Source organism: Neopelma chrysocephalum, unplaced genomic scaffold, assembly GCF_003984885.1.
Source record: "Neopelma chrysocephalum unplaced genomic scaffold, ASM398488v2 Primary Assembly neopelma1_25, whole genome shotgun sequence".
Classification (NCBI taxonomy): domain Eukaryota; kingdom Metazoa; phylum Chordata; class Aves; order Passeriformes; family Pipridae; genus Neopelma; species Neopelma chrysocephalum.
This window is the reverse complement of record NW_020897694.1, coordinates 26,001,319-26,022,248: the sequence shown is the minus strand read 5'-3', so window position 1 is coordinate 26,022,248 and position 20,930 is coordinate 26,001,319. Positions and strand designations below refer to the sequence as shown.

General features: G+C 39.9%; 1 protein-coding gene across 9 annotated transcripts in view; it reads right to left on the bottom strand.

The window, feature by feature from the left end:
• Positions 1-20,930, bottom strand: part of FARP1 (FERM, ARH/RhoGEF and pleckstrin domain protein 1) — a 208,702-nt gene that overhangs the window by 26,489 nt on the left and 161,283 nt on the right. For 8 of the 9 annotated variants that reach the window (XM_027674662.1, XM_027674664.1, XM_027674663.1 and 5 more), the window contains 3 exons: positions 7,831-8,021; positions 6,262-6,351; positions 4,002-4,135 (listed from right to left, as the gene is read on the bottom strand). In XM_027674662.1, coding sequence (XP_027530463.1) covers positions 4,002-4,135; positions 6,262-6,351; positions 7,831-8,021 — 415 coding nt within the window. The remainder of the gene's footprint in view (positions 1-4,001; positions 4,136-6,261; positions 6,352-7,830; positions 8,022-20,930) is intronic. The other variant, XM_027674659.1, reaches the window with a different exon arrangement.

Here is a 20,930-nt window from a genome sequence, read left to right as displayed (position 1 = left end):
AATTAATAGCTTAATAAACAGCTTAGATAAAAGAAGGAGTAGATCCAAACTGACTTCTCAGATTCAACTTGCCAGATGTTAATGGAGCATGTCACGCTCTGCCTGCACTGCCCACACCTTTTCCTCCTCGCCATAAAATCTCTCAGGCTCTGGGAAAAAGGAGCCAGCTTTAAGTCACTGAGATACACCTCCCATATTTTGTCCCAGCAAAAAGGATTGGGAATTCCTGGCATTGCACCCAACGCCTTGCTGAGGAGCAACCTATGTGAGACCTGGTAGCCAGGACTAGGACCTGGTGCTGGATGCAGCACTTCTGGCACTTGCTAACAGGATAGCCTGATATGTGCTTTTCCCTCTCCCACTTGAGGCAGCTTCCTGCATTATTCCTCTTCCCTTCCTGTAGGAGAGGGCAAAGGACCTTGTCTGCTGGCATCCACCAAAGGTCATCCTTCCCCTCCTCAAACCACTAGTCTAGTGGGGTATTTCGCTTGTTCCCAGGAACATGGCCAGCCTCCAGGGCTCAGCACAGCTGTAGCAACTGAGGGGATTCATGGGCTGCTTCACTAGCCCTGCAACACCACAGGCAGGGCAGAAAATACAGCCCAGAGCATGGTACCGCTGATCTTAGGATGCTATGCAATAAAACCACCAGGAATCTGCTCCATTTCATGGCCAGAAAGAAACTCTGGCTCAGAAAAATGCAGTAACTGCTTGTATTCTGCAGTTGGCTATTGGTGTCAGTATCAATACATGTCTTATTAAAAACATTATCACTATGCACTGGACACTGAGACGTGCTGCTCTTAAGAAATGCAGTACTAAAGAGAAAAATGGGTGAACTGTGTAAAGAAACAGATCAGACCTGGCAGAATCCATAACCGGGTCAAAAAGATACTGGCCCTTAAGATGTTCTGTAGGAGACAGCCTTCCTCTGACTGCAGATTCAGTTTAGAAGCCTTCAAGCAAGCCTGAAATGCTTTTAACAATGTGCACAACCTGAGCTTCTTTGAGGCAAATTCTGAATGTCTATAGATGTTTGAACAAATTAAGAGCACAGAGCCGTCTAACAATTGTTAGAGCCTTGCTCTCCTCACAGATCTTTAGCAGAGTATCAGGTTAAGCGTGATTCACGGCCTAAGAGAGCAGAGAATGGTTTCCTGTAAGAGCTTCCAACATGAAGCATGAAGGTTTGAAACAAACCTTAGACAAACACACTTATGTTTAGGCAGAGCAAGCAGGCTGAACTGCAGTTTAAGTTGATAAAACCCAGCATCCTACTCACTAAGGAAACAGATGACTGGTTTCAGGAGGTTCTTTCTCTCAGACAAGCTCCCACAACACATGTGGGTAGCAAGGGGCTTCCAGTCCCTTGAAGTCCCTTCAAGCAAGCTTGAAGTCCACAACGCTTTCATTCAAAGGCCTTTTTTATATAGGACGTGTCACCCTCTGAGGAACGCAGAGCACACTCGTGCCTCAGGACAAGTGTTCCACCTTCCTTCTCCCATCCACCTGCCTGGAAATTTAAGACCTGACATGGAAGAGTTGGATTTAAATGAGTTGGCTTGAATCCTGCCCACACTTGCCTGCAGCTGTGCCACTGGCTCAGCCAGGCCCATGAGGAGCTAGGCAGCTGCGGTAGAGGCTGGTCAGTGCCCTGCACTTGGCCCCAGCCGAAGCCCACTGGCTTAAAACAACCTGAGGTCAAAGACAGAGGTACTATCATGGCAGTATGGACATTGAGCTAAGTGACTTTGACTACGCTGCTGAAGAAATTCCCTACCACGTTGCCATCAGCTTCTTCTACATGCTGAGGGGCTGTTTAATTTTGTTACTCACTGTTTAATTAAACAGTAGTCTCTATAGGACAGAGTTTATTGCTTGCAGCTTATCTCAGCATCTGTGGCACTATATAAAAACATCAACATCTCCAAAATAATACCTGTCAGCAAGCAAGTCTGCCTCCCTTCCTAAGGCACGTATTCAAATATTTCAGAACTTTAAAAACAATCACTGTCTACAACAGGGGTATTACATTAGGTATATCCATGCTGTTGGTTGCAAACTGAATGCAGACCAGGGGCGGGAACATGACTGTTTTCTGTTAAGTGAATCAGAGCAGCCAACAGAGAATTCCCAATGGCTTTACACACTAACTATGGAAGGACATGCAATAGCTGAGCTGACAAAGTCAAAATGAGGTGCCCAGCTGGGACAAAGTTAACTCAGCAGAATATTTTTGAACAAATTTGGATTGTAAAGTAACTTAATAGCAGATCAGCACTTTAAATCAAAAGGTAACTGCAGTTTAAATATGATATTAGGGCTTTAAGCTGAGGTTTACTGCTCTGTGAAACCATAGATTTAGGACCCAAGGAAAAGCTGGAAAACAAAGGCTTACTCAGCTTGAAAAGAAGCTAACTGAAAAGGAAAACCAAAGTAAAACCATGGAAAGTCTAAAAGACTAAATATTGTTTCTTTCTTTTAACATAACTGGCCCTTCCCTCTACTTACTATAATGTCACCTTTGCACAGCAGGCTGTTATTGCACCATCATCCAATTTTTGAAAAACATCACACCTAAACAGGAGGCTGGCATCCACCTGTAATGCCACCAGCAACCAGAACGACATAGGAGTGTTTCAACATGTGCTCCAGGAGTCAGGACCCAGCAAGCTCACTAGGTTAGACTGGTCTGATAGAGAGCAGAACTTGCCCCTTACAAATTGTATATATTTATCTTTTCTCACAACACACCCTTAATCCTAACTAGCTGGGGATTAACTCCAACTACTGTTAATCTTACACCATGGTTGAAGAAACAATCAGTATTTTATAACATTTGAAAGACCCTTCTTGGAGTACCTGCAATAAATGCTCCTTGGTGGAATGCAATTAACACCAGTAGCAGCCCAACCAAAAAAGGGATGCAGAGAGGGTGGCTGTGCAGCACAAGTCCTAGGAGTAACTATATGTCAGGCATCAACCAGAGTCCTGGATGAGGATGTCAGCTCTCAGAGGCAGTATCACATTCTCCTCTTCTCAGAAAATACCTGCTAACTCTGGAACTGTGCCGGGTGGGTTTGGTTAGCACTAGTCTGCATAGTGCTGTGCCCTCATTCAATGATCTAACTCATCACATCAGAAGAACTAACTCAACCACTCTGAGACCCTTTTGCTTTTCTTTTGATTATTTAGTTAAAGAGGCATTAAACTGATCATCAGGTCTGCCTGCTCTGCCTTTCAAATAATTTTCCATTGTCACTTTTCTAACGGAGAAGGAAAAGCTCAGCTTTCAGCACCAAAGATAAACTACCAAAAAATGCCTACACCAAGCAAATCAATCTAGTCCAGACAGATCTAATCAGAGCAAGCAGAGGGCTTCTGTGTGCTGCTGCCTCTGCTCAGATTTCAGTGGTCAAATGAATTAACTAAGAGTCCTGCCAGGGAAGAAGTACTCACTTCATAGCTACTTTGCAAAATTGCCATGTTTCACTGTCATTATTATGTTAAGGATAGATAAATTTAAGCCTAATGTCCTCTTCCAACACTCAATTTGCAGAGTGAACCTAGACCCTGAGAGTGTCACAGCTGTGATGCTGCAGAATGGGAAGCTGGTCTGTGAAATCTTCCCAGCCTACACCTCTTTTGACAGAAATGGGACCTGGCCTGTTGCTGCTCCCTCTTTATTACTGACAAGCCTTGCTTGCAACATGTTCTTCAGAAGAGCTGCCATGTAGAAACACACATATTTGGCAAGAGAAAGCTTCATCCAGAATTATGGTCTCATTTGCATATGTCTGTACCTGAGATATCTGAACAACAGAGTTTGTCGAGTAAACACGAATAAAGCACAATTCAATAAACCCAGTCTGTCAATAACCAACACCTGCGACTTTCACAAATTAATCACTACAGTAGATCACAAAGAGTTAGTAAGAAGGGAATGCAAAAATGCTAAACTGCATGAAATAACACAGATAAGTAGCAATCAAGAATCTTACCACAGAGCAAGTCTCTGCTCAATTTCCTTGAGAAAACCAGTGTGAAATTTGTGCAAAGGTTCGAAGTTGGAGAAAATGAGATTTTTCAGTGTTTCAGGCATGCAATCCTCTTTACTCACTGCATTCTGAAACCACTACAAAGAAAAAAAGAAGCGAAATTATTGGTGGGTGGCATGCAGCAGGTATGATCATTTGCTGTCTTCATGTACCTAGCCCAAATACCCCTAGCATCTAACCCAGCAACGGTTTAGCTGGCACCAGGAATACGATCCAGGCTATCCCTGATACTCCTACGAGTGAACTGGTGAACTGGAACTCTTATCAGTGGTCAGGCCCTGCACAGTTGAATAAGGAACTCCCTTCCCCTTTGCCATCACTGATCAGTACAAACTGAATTGGCAAATGCTGTAGGTGCAAGAGAAAGAGCATTGCAATACTTGCAACACTTCCAAAGAACCCAGTAAAAACAAAAAATATGCTCTGCATTTTCTTTTGCTGAGTTCTGCCTGAAATCCCTTTGACAGGAGTTGGTACACTAAGCACACTAAGCGCACAAGCCCATGTTGCTGTGTGCAGGTAGAGAACATCACACACTTTGCAAAGTGAACAAGTGGAAGACGCTACTATCAGAAAACAGGATGGGCAGTGCCAAACATTGTAAAGACTGAAATAGGCTCCTCCTCAGTTTTCCTCCATATTCTCTTAATTTCACCTTAACAGACCCATGGGAGAAATAAAGAAAGCCATAGGACTAGATGGCTTGCCAAGGTAGCAATGACTGTTGTCTTCAATATGGTAACACTACTCCTTCTCACTGCCCTAAGGGGTTCCAGCTATCTGTGGTTGACTTCCAGCAGTGCCTAGAAGCCTGTTTGGACCACAGAAGGCTGTTACAGCACTCTTGCTTGACACTGCATCAGCTGGAGCTGAGCCAGACCTGGGATAAAGAGAGATCTCTCCCAAGCCTCCCTCTCCCCTGCTTTATCTCCACACTGAGCAGAGCTAAAGGTGAAGCACATCTACCAAGCCTCAAAATTCATGCACAACATTTGTTCCTTTTCCAATGATGCTGGATACTTATTCACTCTCAGTGGCCTCCCGGGCCAGTCTTCGTGGAGCACAGCTGATACAACTGTATGCTAATGACCAGGCCTATCCCTCTTGGCAAACCAGCAAATTCAAATTTGCCTACCACAAGAATGAAGACCATGGTGGAAAATGGGGTTTAGCTCTGAAGAGCTGTTTCTGCAGCCACTGGGTGAAATACTGCATCTCTGCTGTTGAGACTGCAGCAATGACCACTGTCCCACAGAACCTGGCCTCTTCCCTCATTGGCCTTGCTTCTCACAAAGCCAGGGTAAGTAGCAGTGGGGCCACAGTTACTTTTTACTATAAAAACCATGCTATATTGGCTATGTCTAAGCTGATGTCAGATTAGCTTCATCTGTCATGTGGGGTCCTGGAACACACAAGAAGCTGAGGAGAAAATGTGGCCCTGGTTCCCAGCTGGTCTCAACCTCTCCCCTGCAGCATATCCTCCTCACCACAACACTCAACACAGCAGTGGGCAATGCACCTCAGTGAGCAATTAAAAAGCTGAGAGTCCTGGAGCTGACTAAAATACCACAAGGGGTTTTGGATCCAGTGCCCTTTCACAGACAATTGTTATTTCAGGTCAAATCTTCCACCAATATTCTTGGAAGTGAAACAAGACTATTGGTGTGTGTGCGAAGATGGCACACATTTGCCTTGATGATTTTAACAATTGCACTCTGATCGGATACTGCAGATGAATGATTCCTTTAACACACAGTTTCACTTACTGAAAAATCAGAATTATTCAAAGAGGTACTCCACAATATTTCATGTTAAATGGAGGGCATTTAATCCAGTAGAAAACATTTATATGTGCCCCTAAGGAGCTACTTCAGTTTTAAGAGAAGTCATTGAAAACCCACAGGCATTTTTAGTAATTACAACCACAAAGCATGAGAGCAAGAAAATATAACTGAACTGTGTCCCAAGTTCCTCAACCTGATACAGTTTCATAGTGCATGTTACTAACCACAGTGCAAACCTCTACTTCCTGGTTTTTGTGTTATTTCCTCCCTGGAGGAGCACTCCTGTGCACTGCAAAGAATACCTACAGTACAGAATATAAAAGTAGCATGGAAGAGTTAAGATGTTAAATGGAGCAGACGAAATACTACCGCTGACTAGAGCTTCACATGTTTCATGAGTAATGCTCCAGTAAACATACCGATGTGATGACTTCAAGGTCCTTCAGGTATGTTCGTTCTGTAGTGGCTGCTTCTTTAGCAATGAAGTAAGCTTTCTCAGTTGGGAATCTCTGTAAATTGCAAACACATTAGGTTTTCCTCTGCTTTTATGAAGAAAAAAATGTAGATAATGAATCACGAAGAGCGTTACAAACCAGTGACCCTTGCTTGTGGTTACTGTGACTCATGCTGAATGTTCCTAAACCCTGAAGTCCTGAAAACAATCCTTCCTTGCAAACACAAGAGAACAAGCACTTTCTACGGGTTTTCGAGAGACTTCTTTTTCAGCCATGGTGATTTCTACTGCTTTGGGGTGCTGATGTTCTTTTCAGTTTATTCCTGGAGCAGAACACATTCTGAAGTTCACAAAAAAACCCCTTGAAGGCTAGATAACCATTTGAATCAAATGTAAAATTTGACTATATGACAAAAAATTGTCTGATTATTATAAGTTTCATCATCAGGATGAAAATCCACAGTAAAAATACTCTCAGAAAAATTCAAACTCATAGGATTTTCCCAGTATGGCTGGACAACCTAACAGTGGGAGAGGTTAGATTTTAGAGTAAGCTACAGATTTAAAATTTCTTAATTTTGAAGAGCTGAAGGAACCCAGCTGATCTTCTTCTGCGTTGCTCAGGAAGCACAACTGAAGAAAAAAAACATCCATAGATCCTTTTCCTCTCTGTTTCCTCCCTGAAGACAAACGATGCAGTGGATATGCTAGGAAAGACATGCAAGTGGAGATTGTGTGGGCATTTCCTGGTCAGTAAACAACACCAAAGGAACCATGATCAGCTGGTATATACAGCAGTCACTGGCTGCTCTAACCTGGACTGAAACAGAGAATCCTAAGTCTATTAACTGATTCTTGGTTTTTCTTGTTCTCAAATTTCTCTCACATATCTTGCAAACTATGCACAGTGGGAAAAGAGATCTTCCTTAAACAAACTCCCATTTTCCAGCAAAGCCGTCTGAGTTCCAACTTTATTCCTCCTGAGATGCTCTAAGCTCAGGAGAAAAAACAGGCCACAGAAGGGCAAAAGCAACCCACTCTAGCCCTGCAGCACAGGAGGGACGAGCCAGCAGGCACACAGAACACCCTGGCTCAAACAAACATTTTATTTTCAGAAAGCAATTTTGGATGTGATGCTCCCTTACGGTTTTTGCTGCCACAGTGAGTCTGAGCCAAACACTGCCAGCTGAACTCTGCAGGCTGTGGCTCAAAAAGAGCGTTTTCTACTCCCACAACCAGATGCCCCCAGTGGTGCTCCCAGCAGAGACAGACTGGAGAGCCTGGGTTGAACACTCCCACACCAGGCTCAAAACTGTTTCTTTTCTTTCTATCATCTGGAAATTTTCTATCCAGTAAGACAATGGAGTTGACTGTTTTGTTACAACAAACTACCAAACTCCACTCCTTAAAAACAAGTTAGATTTATAGGAGACCCTGTCCAAACAAGCTCTTAAGGTTCAACCAACAGGAACGGCACAGATTTATTATAACACATCACAGAGAAGAGAGCCAAGGCCATCTTCATATGCCTTACTTTTCTTTTCACCTCTTCCTCATCATCAGTCCTGATGCATGATGGGTCATTCAGCAAAGGGCTGACCAATGGAGATGACTGCTTGGCATCAGGGCTCAGGTTTGGAGATAGAGTCATATTTGCCACTGATGGTCCTCCTTGGGAATTGATGGAAAGCTCTGAAAGGTGAGGGCTGCCAGTCAGAGAACCTGCTAGGAAAAATGATAAAAGAGAAGTTAGTTAGGACAAGCTCTCTCAAGCAAGTACCAAAAGGAGTTACAATTTTAAATTGCAGCATGTGAAATTATGCTACAAGACACAGCCATCAGGGTCCTTGAACTAGCCCAAATGGCCTTGAAGCCAGAGGAACTGCATCCACTTGCATTAACCAAGGGACTGCTTAAGGGTCTTTTAGCTGACGGAATGGGCTGAAATTACTGTCTCTGTAGGGAAGGGATCAAGCTACACATGACTGAGCTGCAAGTCTTTACTGTCAGGGTGGTGAGGCACTAGTACAGTTTGCCCAGAGAAGTTGGGGATTCCCCATCCCTGGAAGTGTTCAAGACCAGGTTTGATGGAGCTCTGAGAAACCTGGTCTAGCAAAAGGTGTCCCTGCCAATGGCAGAGGGGTTGGAACTAGATGATCTTTAAGGTCTCTTCCAACCCAGGCCATTCTATGATTCTGTGAGCCTAACCATCAACTTAATATAAAAATTTTCACCACTGTAATCCACTCAATGGAACAGAATAAATACAACAATATGGGAATCACTCTAGGAGTGCCATTTTTTCTAGCAAAGTAGAACTTCAAAGACTCAAATCAGTACTTCACAGGGAACTACAGGACAGAAATTAGAACAAATCTATATGGCTGAAGTCTAGAGAAAAACGATAACTTTCTACAGCAGTGTTGCTGCTAAGACCAGTCAGATCTAACATGAAGGGAAAAAACTACTAGTTCCCCAATTTCTACACACAACACAAGTATGTATATTATACCTTGTAGGTCTTTCCATGCTCCTCTGATTGTTTGGGATGGAAATGCTAGCATTACATTTACATAAGAAAAGCAATACTTTTAATGTACAAAGCATGACAATTTCAGACTTTCACAGATATAAAGTCCCATTTAATTTTGGATTAAAAATATTAAAGAATTAGACAATTATTTACACTTTCATGGATTCATATACACTACATTAAATATTACTGAAATTAGCATTTTGTCTTCTGGAAAGCAGCCAGATTACTGACTGCACAAAAAGAAAATTTGCCAAAAATGCCCAGTGTCCTCCCAGTTATCTCCTCCTCCAAACCTCTGAAAATCTAAACCTGTTTTAGAAGAAGGATCTGTCATATGGAAGAACATTTACAGTCTGTACCGATTTGGTATCATACACTGAAACTGAATCAAAAAAATGTGACAAGCTCTTGATTATGACATCTTATGGCCGTCTAAGATTAAATGTAAAACACATACAACGCTGTATATAATTAAGGTCAAATACAATTTACTATTATGTGTTTGTGTCCTCCCTAAATTACGACAGGTAAATGTTCCTGTTGCTAAAAAACACAGCTGAGATGCTTTGGTAAATATAATATAATAAAAAATAAATATAATTAGGCCAGCAGTAAAACCTATTTATTTTCTGGAAGAACTCAAGATTTATTGCTAGAACATGAATGTTTTCCAATTCCAAACCAGTTCATGTTTATAAATCATTCCTTTGAAAAGAGAAGGAAAAAGCCAGTACAGTTATCAGTTTATGTAATCATGACACTTACGTAGCCAATTATAAATCAGAGTCAAAGCAGTATTTGTCTGAAATAAAAGTCTGTATTATTACAGCTAGCAAGAAAGGATTTACCAACAGTTTCACACTAAATCAATGTTCAGCGAAATTTGAGAAAATGCCACAGCTCGTTACACAAATGTCAATTTTATTGACACTAGCACACAACTATATACAGTATTTTCAAAAGAAATTGAATTCATCATTAAGAAATAGTGAAACATTAATAGCAAGGTTGTAAGGTTAAAAGTATTTAACTACATTACAAAAGACATAAGAAAAGTGATATCACCTCAAACGTGGAAACAAAGAAATTCTGGCACTATGCCTGTCATACGACAGCAAATAAATGATTTGCACCTCTGTGAGAAGTTCACAGGCATTGTACTCTAGGAGTTAAATAGCACCTATCTGTGATAGATAGACATAGATATATTGACTTATCTACCTACCTATCTATAATCCTAGATATAACTTCCGATGTACTGGAACTTTTATCAGTACTACTCAAGTATTTCAAACTACAAAATATTGAATAGACAATGAATTAGAAAGACTTCCTATCCTAGAGTTGGAAGACATAACTTGGGAAAAGTATTATGGAAAGTACCACAAAAAAATGTGCCTGGTGGCTCACAGCATTGCGTATATACCCATTGATTAAAGACTTGCATATCAATGCATCACTGACATTCTCAAAGTCATTTTGCAGCAGGCTGAAATGCTGCATCCTCCCTTTTGGTACCAATGTGGGCATGAGCAGTGACCAACCACCACCACCTACAAGCAAGAGCTCAGTTAGGCCCCATCTGCCAGTGTGCTGAACAAGCGAAAATTAAAGCTAGGTATAAGAAAGCAGCCACATTATGAAAGGGCCTCAAAATTCTCTTACATTAGTACATTCTGGGGCCTGATTACAACCAACACTGCCATAACCATCAACACATTGGATGTTGCTCTGGTAAAGGTGGGAAACAAATTTGTTTTGCTGAAGTCAGTAAGCCATGAAAAAATGAAAATGGAAAGTCTTCCCTCCCCCATTGGCAATCAATCAGGACATGTGTCACGCTGATGGGTCGTGACAACGCTGCAGTGACTTTCTCTTTTTCACAGAGGTGAGGATAAATAACCTGTATTACCCAAGTGTTTCATCTGACCTCCAGCCACAGAAGAGTATATTCCTGCAGGCTCTACTCATCAACTACATGCTGCAGAATATAAACAGAAACAGAAGGGAGAAGACCAATCTTATTTACAAGGTACTGCAATTCCTCACATTTTACCCTAAAGGATTCATTGATTGACAGGCAATTATTAGTATGTCAGTTGCCAGATATCAAATGGTACTGTGCATTGGAGGCCTAAAAGGTTTGCAGCTGGTAACATGGAATTGTCTTTGCTAGTACTCCAAGTGATTTTTATTTAGATTCAGACTTGGGCCATCTTTCAAATATAATGGAGTCAGCTGTATACACACAAACCAAGAGACAAGTACGAAAGAATGTTTATCTAAGGATTGCTTAAGTACATACAAAAATTTTATCCTTGGTGGAGTAGGTAGGAATTAATAACTATGTGCTTCAATTATTTTCTAAGCTTGGGTTTAAGATGAGAAACAAACACTGGTTGACGACAGTGACAAATAATGAGAATGTACTTTACCTCAGTATGCCAGATTGGCTCATCAATGCCAAAATACCTGGAGTTGTTCTTAGTTCCACTGAGCTAGTTTACTCTCCAGGGATTGGATTAAAGTGCTGCAGTAGGGAAGGTGACAGAGGAATAAAACTTGATTGAAATCTAACTTGAAAAAAATCCATGAAATGACAATGGCATTTTACATGGCCATAGGATATGAAATTATGGGTTATCTTCCTAGCTTTACACGTGTCTCAGATTGCTCTCCACCAACACACATGTTCAATGTGCTACACAAAATCAAGCCAGTGGCTAAAATCAAATAATAGCTATACCTTTGTCAAAATACACATTAGTTGCTTGCTGCAATTGGGTGATGGGAAGGCATAGGAGTGCTGGCAAACTGTGGGTGCCCCGCAGGAGAGGAACAGGTTGTGGTCCATCCCACCAGCCGCATCTGCTTTACTCCAGCCTCCCATCACACACAAATGTTAACCCATAGGGACTGGTGCTGAGGTTGGTGCCTATGGAGCGTTGGGCTGGCTGAGTGATACTGCTTTAAAACATGGCTCGTATCAAGGAAAAAACAGTTGAAATCAGTATTTTCCAGCTGATGAAGAAAGTCTCTCCCAGAGGTCAATTCACATCATAGGTGACCTGAACTGCCTGCTGCCTCCTTCTTTTTTGACTACATAGACAGCATAAGATCATCAGAAATCTTTGGTCAGAGACTTTAAGATAACATGGGGGAGCTGCCCTCTTTGTGAGGGAGAAAAATGGGACTCAGTGTATCCTGAAGATACTCCTCCTCTTTTCCTTTTTTCTAGTAGCTGCTAAATAACAAACTGAGGCCATTTAGTGTTCTGCATCTGCTTCAAAAGAAACATTTCCCATCCATCCACACTTTCTTAACAGTGAGGAATAGTACAGCAGTGTTAAGATGCTCATGGGAACGTTCTTTCTCTGTGGAGTACCAAAAAGCAAAAATGACTCAATTATGGAAACTGAGAGAATACAACAATCATTATTGAAGGTGACTGAAATTCTGCTGGAAAACTTCACATACAGTTTAAGAGCTCACCAATGTTAAAAGTTATATTGTTCTCAAGGTTGTTATTATTATTATAAATTAAAACATGTTAAGAACCAGAAAAGCACCTTTCTCAATACCTGGAATGTTGCAGGGCCTACTTGCTCTTATGCCTGCTCCACAGCCTGCTCTGCAGTCAGGGGAGGCTTGTGACATCAATATCCCAGTTACTGTGCTTTAACATGCGATCAGTGTTTTCTAAACTCCAGTCTGGCAGATGGAACCCAACTTGTTGCCCCTTTGTCCTTGGCATTACTGAGCATACGATGAAAGCATAATAAGAAAGTATCTAACAAAGCTGCTGCTGCTGTGGCCACACAGTGCAGCTTAATTTTCCATTTTCACACTGGTTGCATAGATCTAACTTGTGTCTAAACATTTTGGTCAGAGAAAGATGCATAGTACAAAATGACACGGGGAACAGATAGCACCAGATAAAGTAAAAAGAGTTTTCATATGCACTTCACCAATCACTGAAGTACTTTAGATTGGCAAAGAGTTTAATAAGGGTGTCCATCCCCTCTCTCCAGCTGTGAACCAGGCACAGTCATCTTGCTGAAGAGTTATGGGATGGAGATTCTGCTCTGTTCTCCCTCAACGCAAGAACAAAATGCCACTGACTTCCACAAAAGCTTCAAAGGAACCAGTTCATCAAGCAGCGCTCCTCTTCCCTATTACATGAACCAAACTGGATACAGTTTGTTAGTTAGAAAAGTAGTTATACACAGCCATAAATTCATGTACAAACACCCCTGAATGCAGTACCAAAGAATTTGAGGAGAAACAGGAATTAAAAGCAACTCAGGAAGAGACCCAATCTAACTCTGCTTGGCTTGAAGAGGAACTTCACAGGGAGAAATGTTCACTTTGACTTCACAGCTTCAAAATGCGTGCCCATGGCAGTGAGCGGAATTTGAAAAATGGTGCACCTTCTCAATGAACCAATTTCTTCATATTTAGGACAAAGCATCAGCCAGCAATTGGACAAAACAATTAAACCAGTGACAGTTTTACAGCAAAATACCAGTTAGAATGAGTAAAAGCCTTCAGTACAGGTGAAACTAAAAAGAATAATAAAAAATTAATTCCATGCATACACAGTTAAATGGCTTGACATGCTTATAGTCTCATCAAGCTTGGTGTTGGTTTAGTAGCCAGCAACCTCTCCAGTTGGTAAAGGTCCATGCTTTATTGGTAGACTGCAGTATTAGACAGTGGTGAGTGTGAAATCAGACAGTAACTGCTGTTGGCCTACATCAGGGTATACTCACATCTTAAGAACAAAGAGTGAACATTACAGTCTGGAAAGAATGCAAGGTCACTGGGCATCAGTCCTTTGTCTAGCCTTGATCTTTCCAGACAGAAGTAGAGCAACCTATAGAAAGATTCCCTGCTGTACCCAGGGTTAGGGTTGGTTTGCTTTTGTTTGTCTTTAAACCAACATGACACAGTGCTACAATATAATTGGAAACCTTCATGCCCCATGTAAGTTTATGCCACAGATACTGTCCATTTCAACAAGACATCTCCCTAAGACTGCAGTGATCCTGCTTATGAGCTATGGCAGGCGCACTTGATCGCTGGGTGCAGCCTTCATTAGGAAATGAAGGGCAATCTGGTGTGCTCAATGGAGCCCAAATGCCCTGGAAAAGAGGCCTTCTTCCCCCATTTCCCTCCACTCCTCTGCTCCTCAACATGGTATGGTTTCTCAACTTGAGACTCACAACCTGGTGGTGGTTTTCATTAATTCTGATGTGAGGAGTGCTCTGTGAGACAGGATCACTGTAATAGGAGGTATTAGGTACTCCCAATACAAAATAGGCATTTCTGCAGTAAAAGGACATTGAGACAGTGCTCCAAACAATGCAAGGAACAGAAGATACACCATGCTTTGAGGATAGACAGAACATTGAAAAGGCTTTTTCTCCCAGAGAGGTACATGCTGACAAAACAGTGCATACAATGAAACAAAAAATGTTTCTCTTTAAACGGTATTAAACAAATGACAAAAATGAGAATGAAGTCCCCAGCATTGCCAATTTTAAAAATTAATTTTGACTATTGAGATTTATTTAAAAAAATCTATGCATGTGCACACACAGAAATCAGGAAAGGGCTGGATAAGTGAAACGCTGCCAAGCTTATGAACTTCTGTTAGCGAGTCCAGGTGAGCTTCTTAGCAGAAAAGGGAAAAAATAAGGATTCAGCTAATCAAATATTTTTAAGTGCCTCATGGAAAAGCAACAGGCACGAGCTCTAACATTCTCTGATGTAAACAGAGAGAACTACCTCTGATCTTGCTGAAAACCATCAAAGGCAAAAACCTGGTCTCTTCTCAAAACAAGATTTGCAGCATTTTAATCTAATTTTAACAAGTTTGAAAGCTCTTGAATCATAAAGCATTCATTTTCCTTCAACCTCCAGTGACAGCTGTATCATTACTGCCTTTAGAGTTGATTTTATCAGTAGGAACCATCAATTTTTATGGTTCTCAGGGGCCAAAACTTTACAAAAAAAATCTTCAACAAAAATTACACCTTAAAACTCTAATCATTCTAGAGCAAAATATTTACCATCATGTCACACAAACTTATGAACCTAAGTCTTTACCCTCTTTACTGTAGTAACACCACCATTATTTACACTCCTACTTATGAAAAGGATGCCTGTGAATACACAGCTCAGCCATGCACACAGGCTTTCCAGATCTCATAACATTTAAAAGTGCTCACTGCTTTTTAATAACAAACAACATAAACCAAGCTTATTCTACATGCTCTTTATAGGACACAGAATTAGAAGACAAAATGCTCTGAAAAACTGCAATTTGTCACCTGAAGTAGGCTTTTTATTCATATGATGCCTTTGATTTTTAAATAGAAATTCTGTATTTTAAAATACCAATGGCGTCACACAGCCTAACCACAGGGAAAACCACAGAAGATGCTTTTGCTCAGGCTCCACACGTTGCACAATTATTTTCCTCATAAATAAGTAAATAAGATATGTGCCCTTGTCTAGGCATATTTCAGCAACCACAGAAACTACTGAAACAGAAGAGGAAAAATATTTTGCTAATGTCAGTTTCCGAGGATTTAAATTTCCTTCTTTCCTAGAATTTGACAGCACAAGCAAAATTTTTCCTAATGTAGCTTGATTAAAACCAAAGTCTGCTGCTACACACATTTGAGAAAAGTTACACATCACTGTAAGCTTTGGGTCCTCGTGATGTTAACACTGTGCATCTGCCACTTACCATCAGAAAACTCAAACCCATCATCAACAAGTAGGAGACATGAACGAGCAGCTGAGTTTCTGACAAGAGGACTGTTCTCCTACCGCTTGTGTCTGACAGCAGCTAACAAAAGAAAGACCTGCACATTAAAAATTTTTTCAGACGATTCACATATTTAGGGTTTCTCTTATTTCATATGGACAAGAGGATAGATCCCCTAAATGAAGAGAAAGAGATGTGCCAAAATATATAGAAGCTGCCTTCTCAACTGAAGCTGTTGAGAGGGAGAGAAGCATTATTGGAAGACTAAAAGGGACTTTGGCTTCCTTCACTTTATTACATGCTTGAACAGAGAACATCTTTCCTTCCCACTCAACTGCCCTTTCCAGCTAGTAATAACAATGCTGCTGAATGAGGGGGGTTCTCCAGTGGTTCACATTCTTGTGCGCAAGGCTAAGTGACACCCAACTCCCTCACACAAGTGTGGAAGTCAGGAAAAACTTGAATTGTTAATTTGTTTTTAATCATTAGAAGTTAAATTGCAGCAATTAAAATTTCATTCTAACGTCAATTCTGATAGTAGTCTAATGGCTCATTATAACAAATGAGATTTGTTAAACAAATAGAGTATTTGACAGAATTTATAGGTCAGATACCCTTTTTTTTCTATTAAAGAACTGTTCTAGAAATAGCCACAGTTCATGCTAATTGCATATAAATCATACTGATGAGATCTGAATAACTGATTTTCAACATTCAAAATCAGGTCTGCATTATTAGTTCAACTGATCAACATAATTCTTGCTCTCCGAGTACTCTATAAAATTATTGGATCTTTAAACTCTCAGAAAAAAAGTGGAAAGTACACTATGCCAAAGGGCATTGTAAATGAATAAGTTCATAAATGTTTTGGGTGCTTAAGATGCTTCCTATTCTCTCTTGCTTGTCTTCCTGACCCTGGAGCCCCCCAGAAGAAACTTCTAGTGATTATGGAGACTCTTTACATTTATGCGTTTGTTGTGGGACAGAAGAAGACAAAATTGAAAACATCTCTTCTTACTAAAGAAAAAGAGGACCTATAAACAGCTTTCAGATCTGTGTCGCCCATTTTCCATTTGACTTCCTCTGGTCACCACCAAGTACTTGCATGTACAGATAGAGAGATCAGAAAGAAACTTCTGGTGTGAATGCTGCTGCTTCAGAATGAATAGAGCTGCTTCAATTATTAGAAGCTGCACCACAAACATTGGTGCAAACGCAAACCAGATATTCAGGGGTGAAAATACAGGTCCTGAAGCATCTGGTCTAATAATATTAGCCCCATTTAGTGAATTGATTCACAAACCATTGTTTTTTCACCCTTTGCTGAGTTCTAATGATTACGTTCGGCATTGCCAGTGCTACTCTCTGGAGAAAATTCTGTCTAGTTTTGCATGTCCTTTAATCATGAAGCAAACTAATAGATTGATACGATTTTTCAAACTGTTAACATGCAAATCTTTTAGTATGCTCATCTGTCTCTAACTGATCTTAGCTCTGTATAGCCCACACAGTGTAAAGGCAAATACAGTAAACCTAAAAACTTTCAGTTACATGCTGACATTTTTGCAGCTACAGATATTTCTCTTCCAGTTTTTCTTTGATATAATTTGTATTTAGCATGCACTACAATGGTCAATGGGATGGTGCCTGTTAGGAAGGCCTACGACCTATAGGTGACTTGAGACAATGGCATCACTAGGCAAAAATCATCTTCAGAAAACATCCCCCTGCTGCCATGCACAAGAACATGTGGATATGGACTTAAACCAAAACCAGTGCAGTCTAGGCCATTCGGATATCAATTATTCAAAACTCCATACCTGCAATATCCTATGTAGGTCTTGGCTCCTACATCAACTTGCCACTTTCCATGTTTCCTTCATCTATTTATTCTGAAATTTTATATCCCAGGTCACTAGACTCTAGGAAAGGCTGACACCAAAAAAACCTTCCAGGAAAAGATCCCAAGAGGACATAATAAGTTTGAGCAGCTGCTGAGTAGGAAAAACCATAAAATTATCTGACAAGACCTTTCTACTGTCATCGTCGAGGATGACTGAATGTGGACAAGTAGTTGCAATAGCAAAGAATGAAAGAGTTCCTTTTATCCAGAGATTACCTAGATCTGCACATTATTATGGACAAACCTCTAACCATTTTTACAACTAGTCTCCGTATTCACCCAACTACGTGGACAGAATTGATTTAGCAACTGTGTGATAAGATGCCTGGACAACCCAACAAGAGGCTTCCTCCACATCCTCTGGGTCAGGACTACTCAATTCAGAGTAGACAAAGCTGCTCAATCTTGCTGGGATTCAGCTGCCTCATTTGTAGCAACTGCCTAAGGATATCTGGGCTCTTGATCAGTATGGGATTGAAAATTAATTATTGACAGGAAAAGTACCATCAACCACATGGCAAAATCTATTGGAATTGATGGGAGAATCAAGTCTTCTACTTTGCTTGTCACTGCCTTTGTTAGACAGGTAAGCTTAGATCACTGCTGTTGACCAGTGTATGCAGATTAATCAATGCTTGCAACGACTAACGAGAACTGACAGGCTCCTCTTACGATGTGCACTTTGTGAGCCAGAATAAGAATTCCTCCATCTCATCTCATTTGCAGTCTTGCCCCAAAGGTTTCTGTTCTTCTTTGCAAGGTCCTTCTGACTTGTCTCACAGAAAAAAAATTCCCAGGTGAATTTTAAGGAATCTGATTCTATGTGAAAATGTCAATTTAAAACTGCTTTCTCACTTAACCTTATCTTGGCAAGGGCTCAGACATGAACCACGTGTCTGGTGGAGGCATTTGGCCCACAGACTGTTTTTAATTAAATGCTTGTCTACTGATATTAAGTGGAGCTTCAGTGGCATTAGAACACCGCAGAAGTGATTAATCCTAAATGAAATTATTTCCTATGTAATTTACAAACATTATTTCTTCTAACTGGAAGCATTCCACATGTGTTAAAACAACAACTACTAAAACATTTAAAGATGAAAAAATGCCAGATGACAGAAAACTGTCAGAGAAAAATCCTCATATAGCATTTTTGAGGATAATATTCAAATAGGAAAAGTCGTTGAGAGACCTTATTAGCAACTAGCCTAAGTCCAGCTACCAGCAGGTTTGTTCTTATAAAGTTATAAATTCAGTACCTTTGTAGGCATATGAGAGAAGAAATCAGACTTGGAAACAGCATCTGAAAGGATGCAAAATAGTAAACACCACTTACAAAATTTTATATTCACTTAAATCCAAAAATCATAAAATGTATTCACTTTTCTTAAGTAGCAGAAGTGACTGCAAATCCATGTGTTGAAAATCCATTACTTGAACTCTAATTTTACTGGCTAACAAAGCAATGAATTCATCTGTCTGGATTGCTATTACTTTACTATTACAATATAAAATAATATTGATACTTTTGCTGTACAGGCAGCAAAAAATAAGTCAAAAGGAGACTCATGCACCTACTTCCCCATACTCACGCTATCTGCTGATGTGGGCTTCAACTACTATATTTCATCTTATATGTTGAGAAGTTCAAGGCAATTATTTTACATCTATTCTAAACCCAAAACACAAATAACCCTCTTTTGGAACCATATACAAGCAAGCCTTTCCCTAATTATAAGTCTTACTGTTTCAAGACTCATGCTTTAAACTACAGGAATAAACAAGAGCATTCCCTGTCATCAAAATATCAATGTCTAAAGAGATGCTTTAAATTATTCCTATTCAAAAATGAGATATCTAATGTCTAAAAAAACCAACACACTAAAGGAGATGAAAGAGTTAAAACTTATATTTACACAAAGATATATTTTACTTGCAAAAATATAAAGTATATAACACATGCCTAATATTTTTAAACATCCTTCATGCAGATTAAACTCTTTTAAAGTGTGCATAGACCAATGCATTAGAAAAATTAAAAAGAATTCTTATTTTCTTATTTTGTAAAAACAATCTTGAAAATTTTATATTGTCTAGATTTCCAGAGTCCTGTAACTTGTTCATCAGTACTTATGTAAATGGATTCATCATTGCTGCATGTATGTACTGCATGATGCAAGTCACTGTAAGTGACCTGCAGTTCAGCCAATGCTGGTGTTCATCACCTAAAAATTCTCAGATTTAGTTCCACTCTTCCACAAGAAAAATGTATAAAAGTTAAAATTAAGGCCAGTCATAGAGAGCACATCTTGTCTCCCAGAACTAGTAACTGTAGGACACTTTCCATACAGGAGACCTTTCATGTGAATTTTCTTAATTAACTTGAAGAAACTAAAATCAGATTTTATTAGGATATGGCCTTAATTCTCAATACTTTTAGCCTGTGAAAAGGCAGTACACACAGAATTAGTCTGTTTGTCCTTCTGCACATGTGAAAATCTTGCTACTCTATGTATAGCACAGAAGACAATTAGCCTGGACCACAGTTAGTCCTATCATTCTCTGTGTCAGAGGATGAAAAATTTATGAGGTGGCACTACTGAAAAGATAGCCTACAACATACTAATTGGATCCTGCACAGATAAAGATTTTTCATGATCAAAGCAAAAAATAAAATTAAATAGCCGTCATCTCCAAACCACCCACCAAAAATAACCCACAACAGAACTTTGATGTCTCTATAATAATTCCACTGAAAGAATAAGGGAAGAAAAATCTCCTGCAATTAATCTTTATACCACACTGATAAAGGATAGAAAGGATTGCCTTGGAAGTAATACTCATACCACTCTTTATTAGAGCTGTTTCAATCCAAACTTTTTTCACTTGAATTATATCTTTCATCTTGTTCTCTTTATTGCCCAAGGAATAGTTTGGAGTTTCAAAATCTCCAACACCAAATCAGCCTGTTGAACCCACTGAGGAAAAAGCCAATACTGTCATTTTTTCTGTATACATGCCTAATTTGTATCCTCAGTCTAGATTATAAAATAAATTATGAAGATGAGTAGACCAAACACATTCTTGCTATGAAAAGATTTTCCAGCATATTTCAAGATTTCAACAAGTCTTGGTCTTGAACATCAAGCTGCCTGCATTTGGCCACAAGTTTATTTTTTTTCTCCTAACTCTGTTGAGGCACTCATAAGTTGCTCTCCTTATATAGGAGAGAAAAAAGATTGTAGAAGACATACAAAAGAGCAAACTGTACCTACTTAATTCAATTTTTGTTTGTTTTGTCAAAATAACTAGTCAAGTGTCAAAGAAGCTACAACATATACCTAAAGTATGACTTCATACAAAGAATAGGTGAGTGTATAAAGTTTTACAAAGGTACCTAAATCAGTAATAATTTTC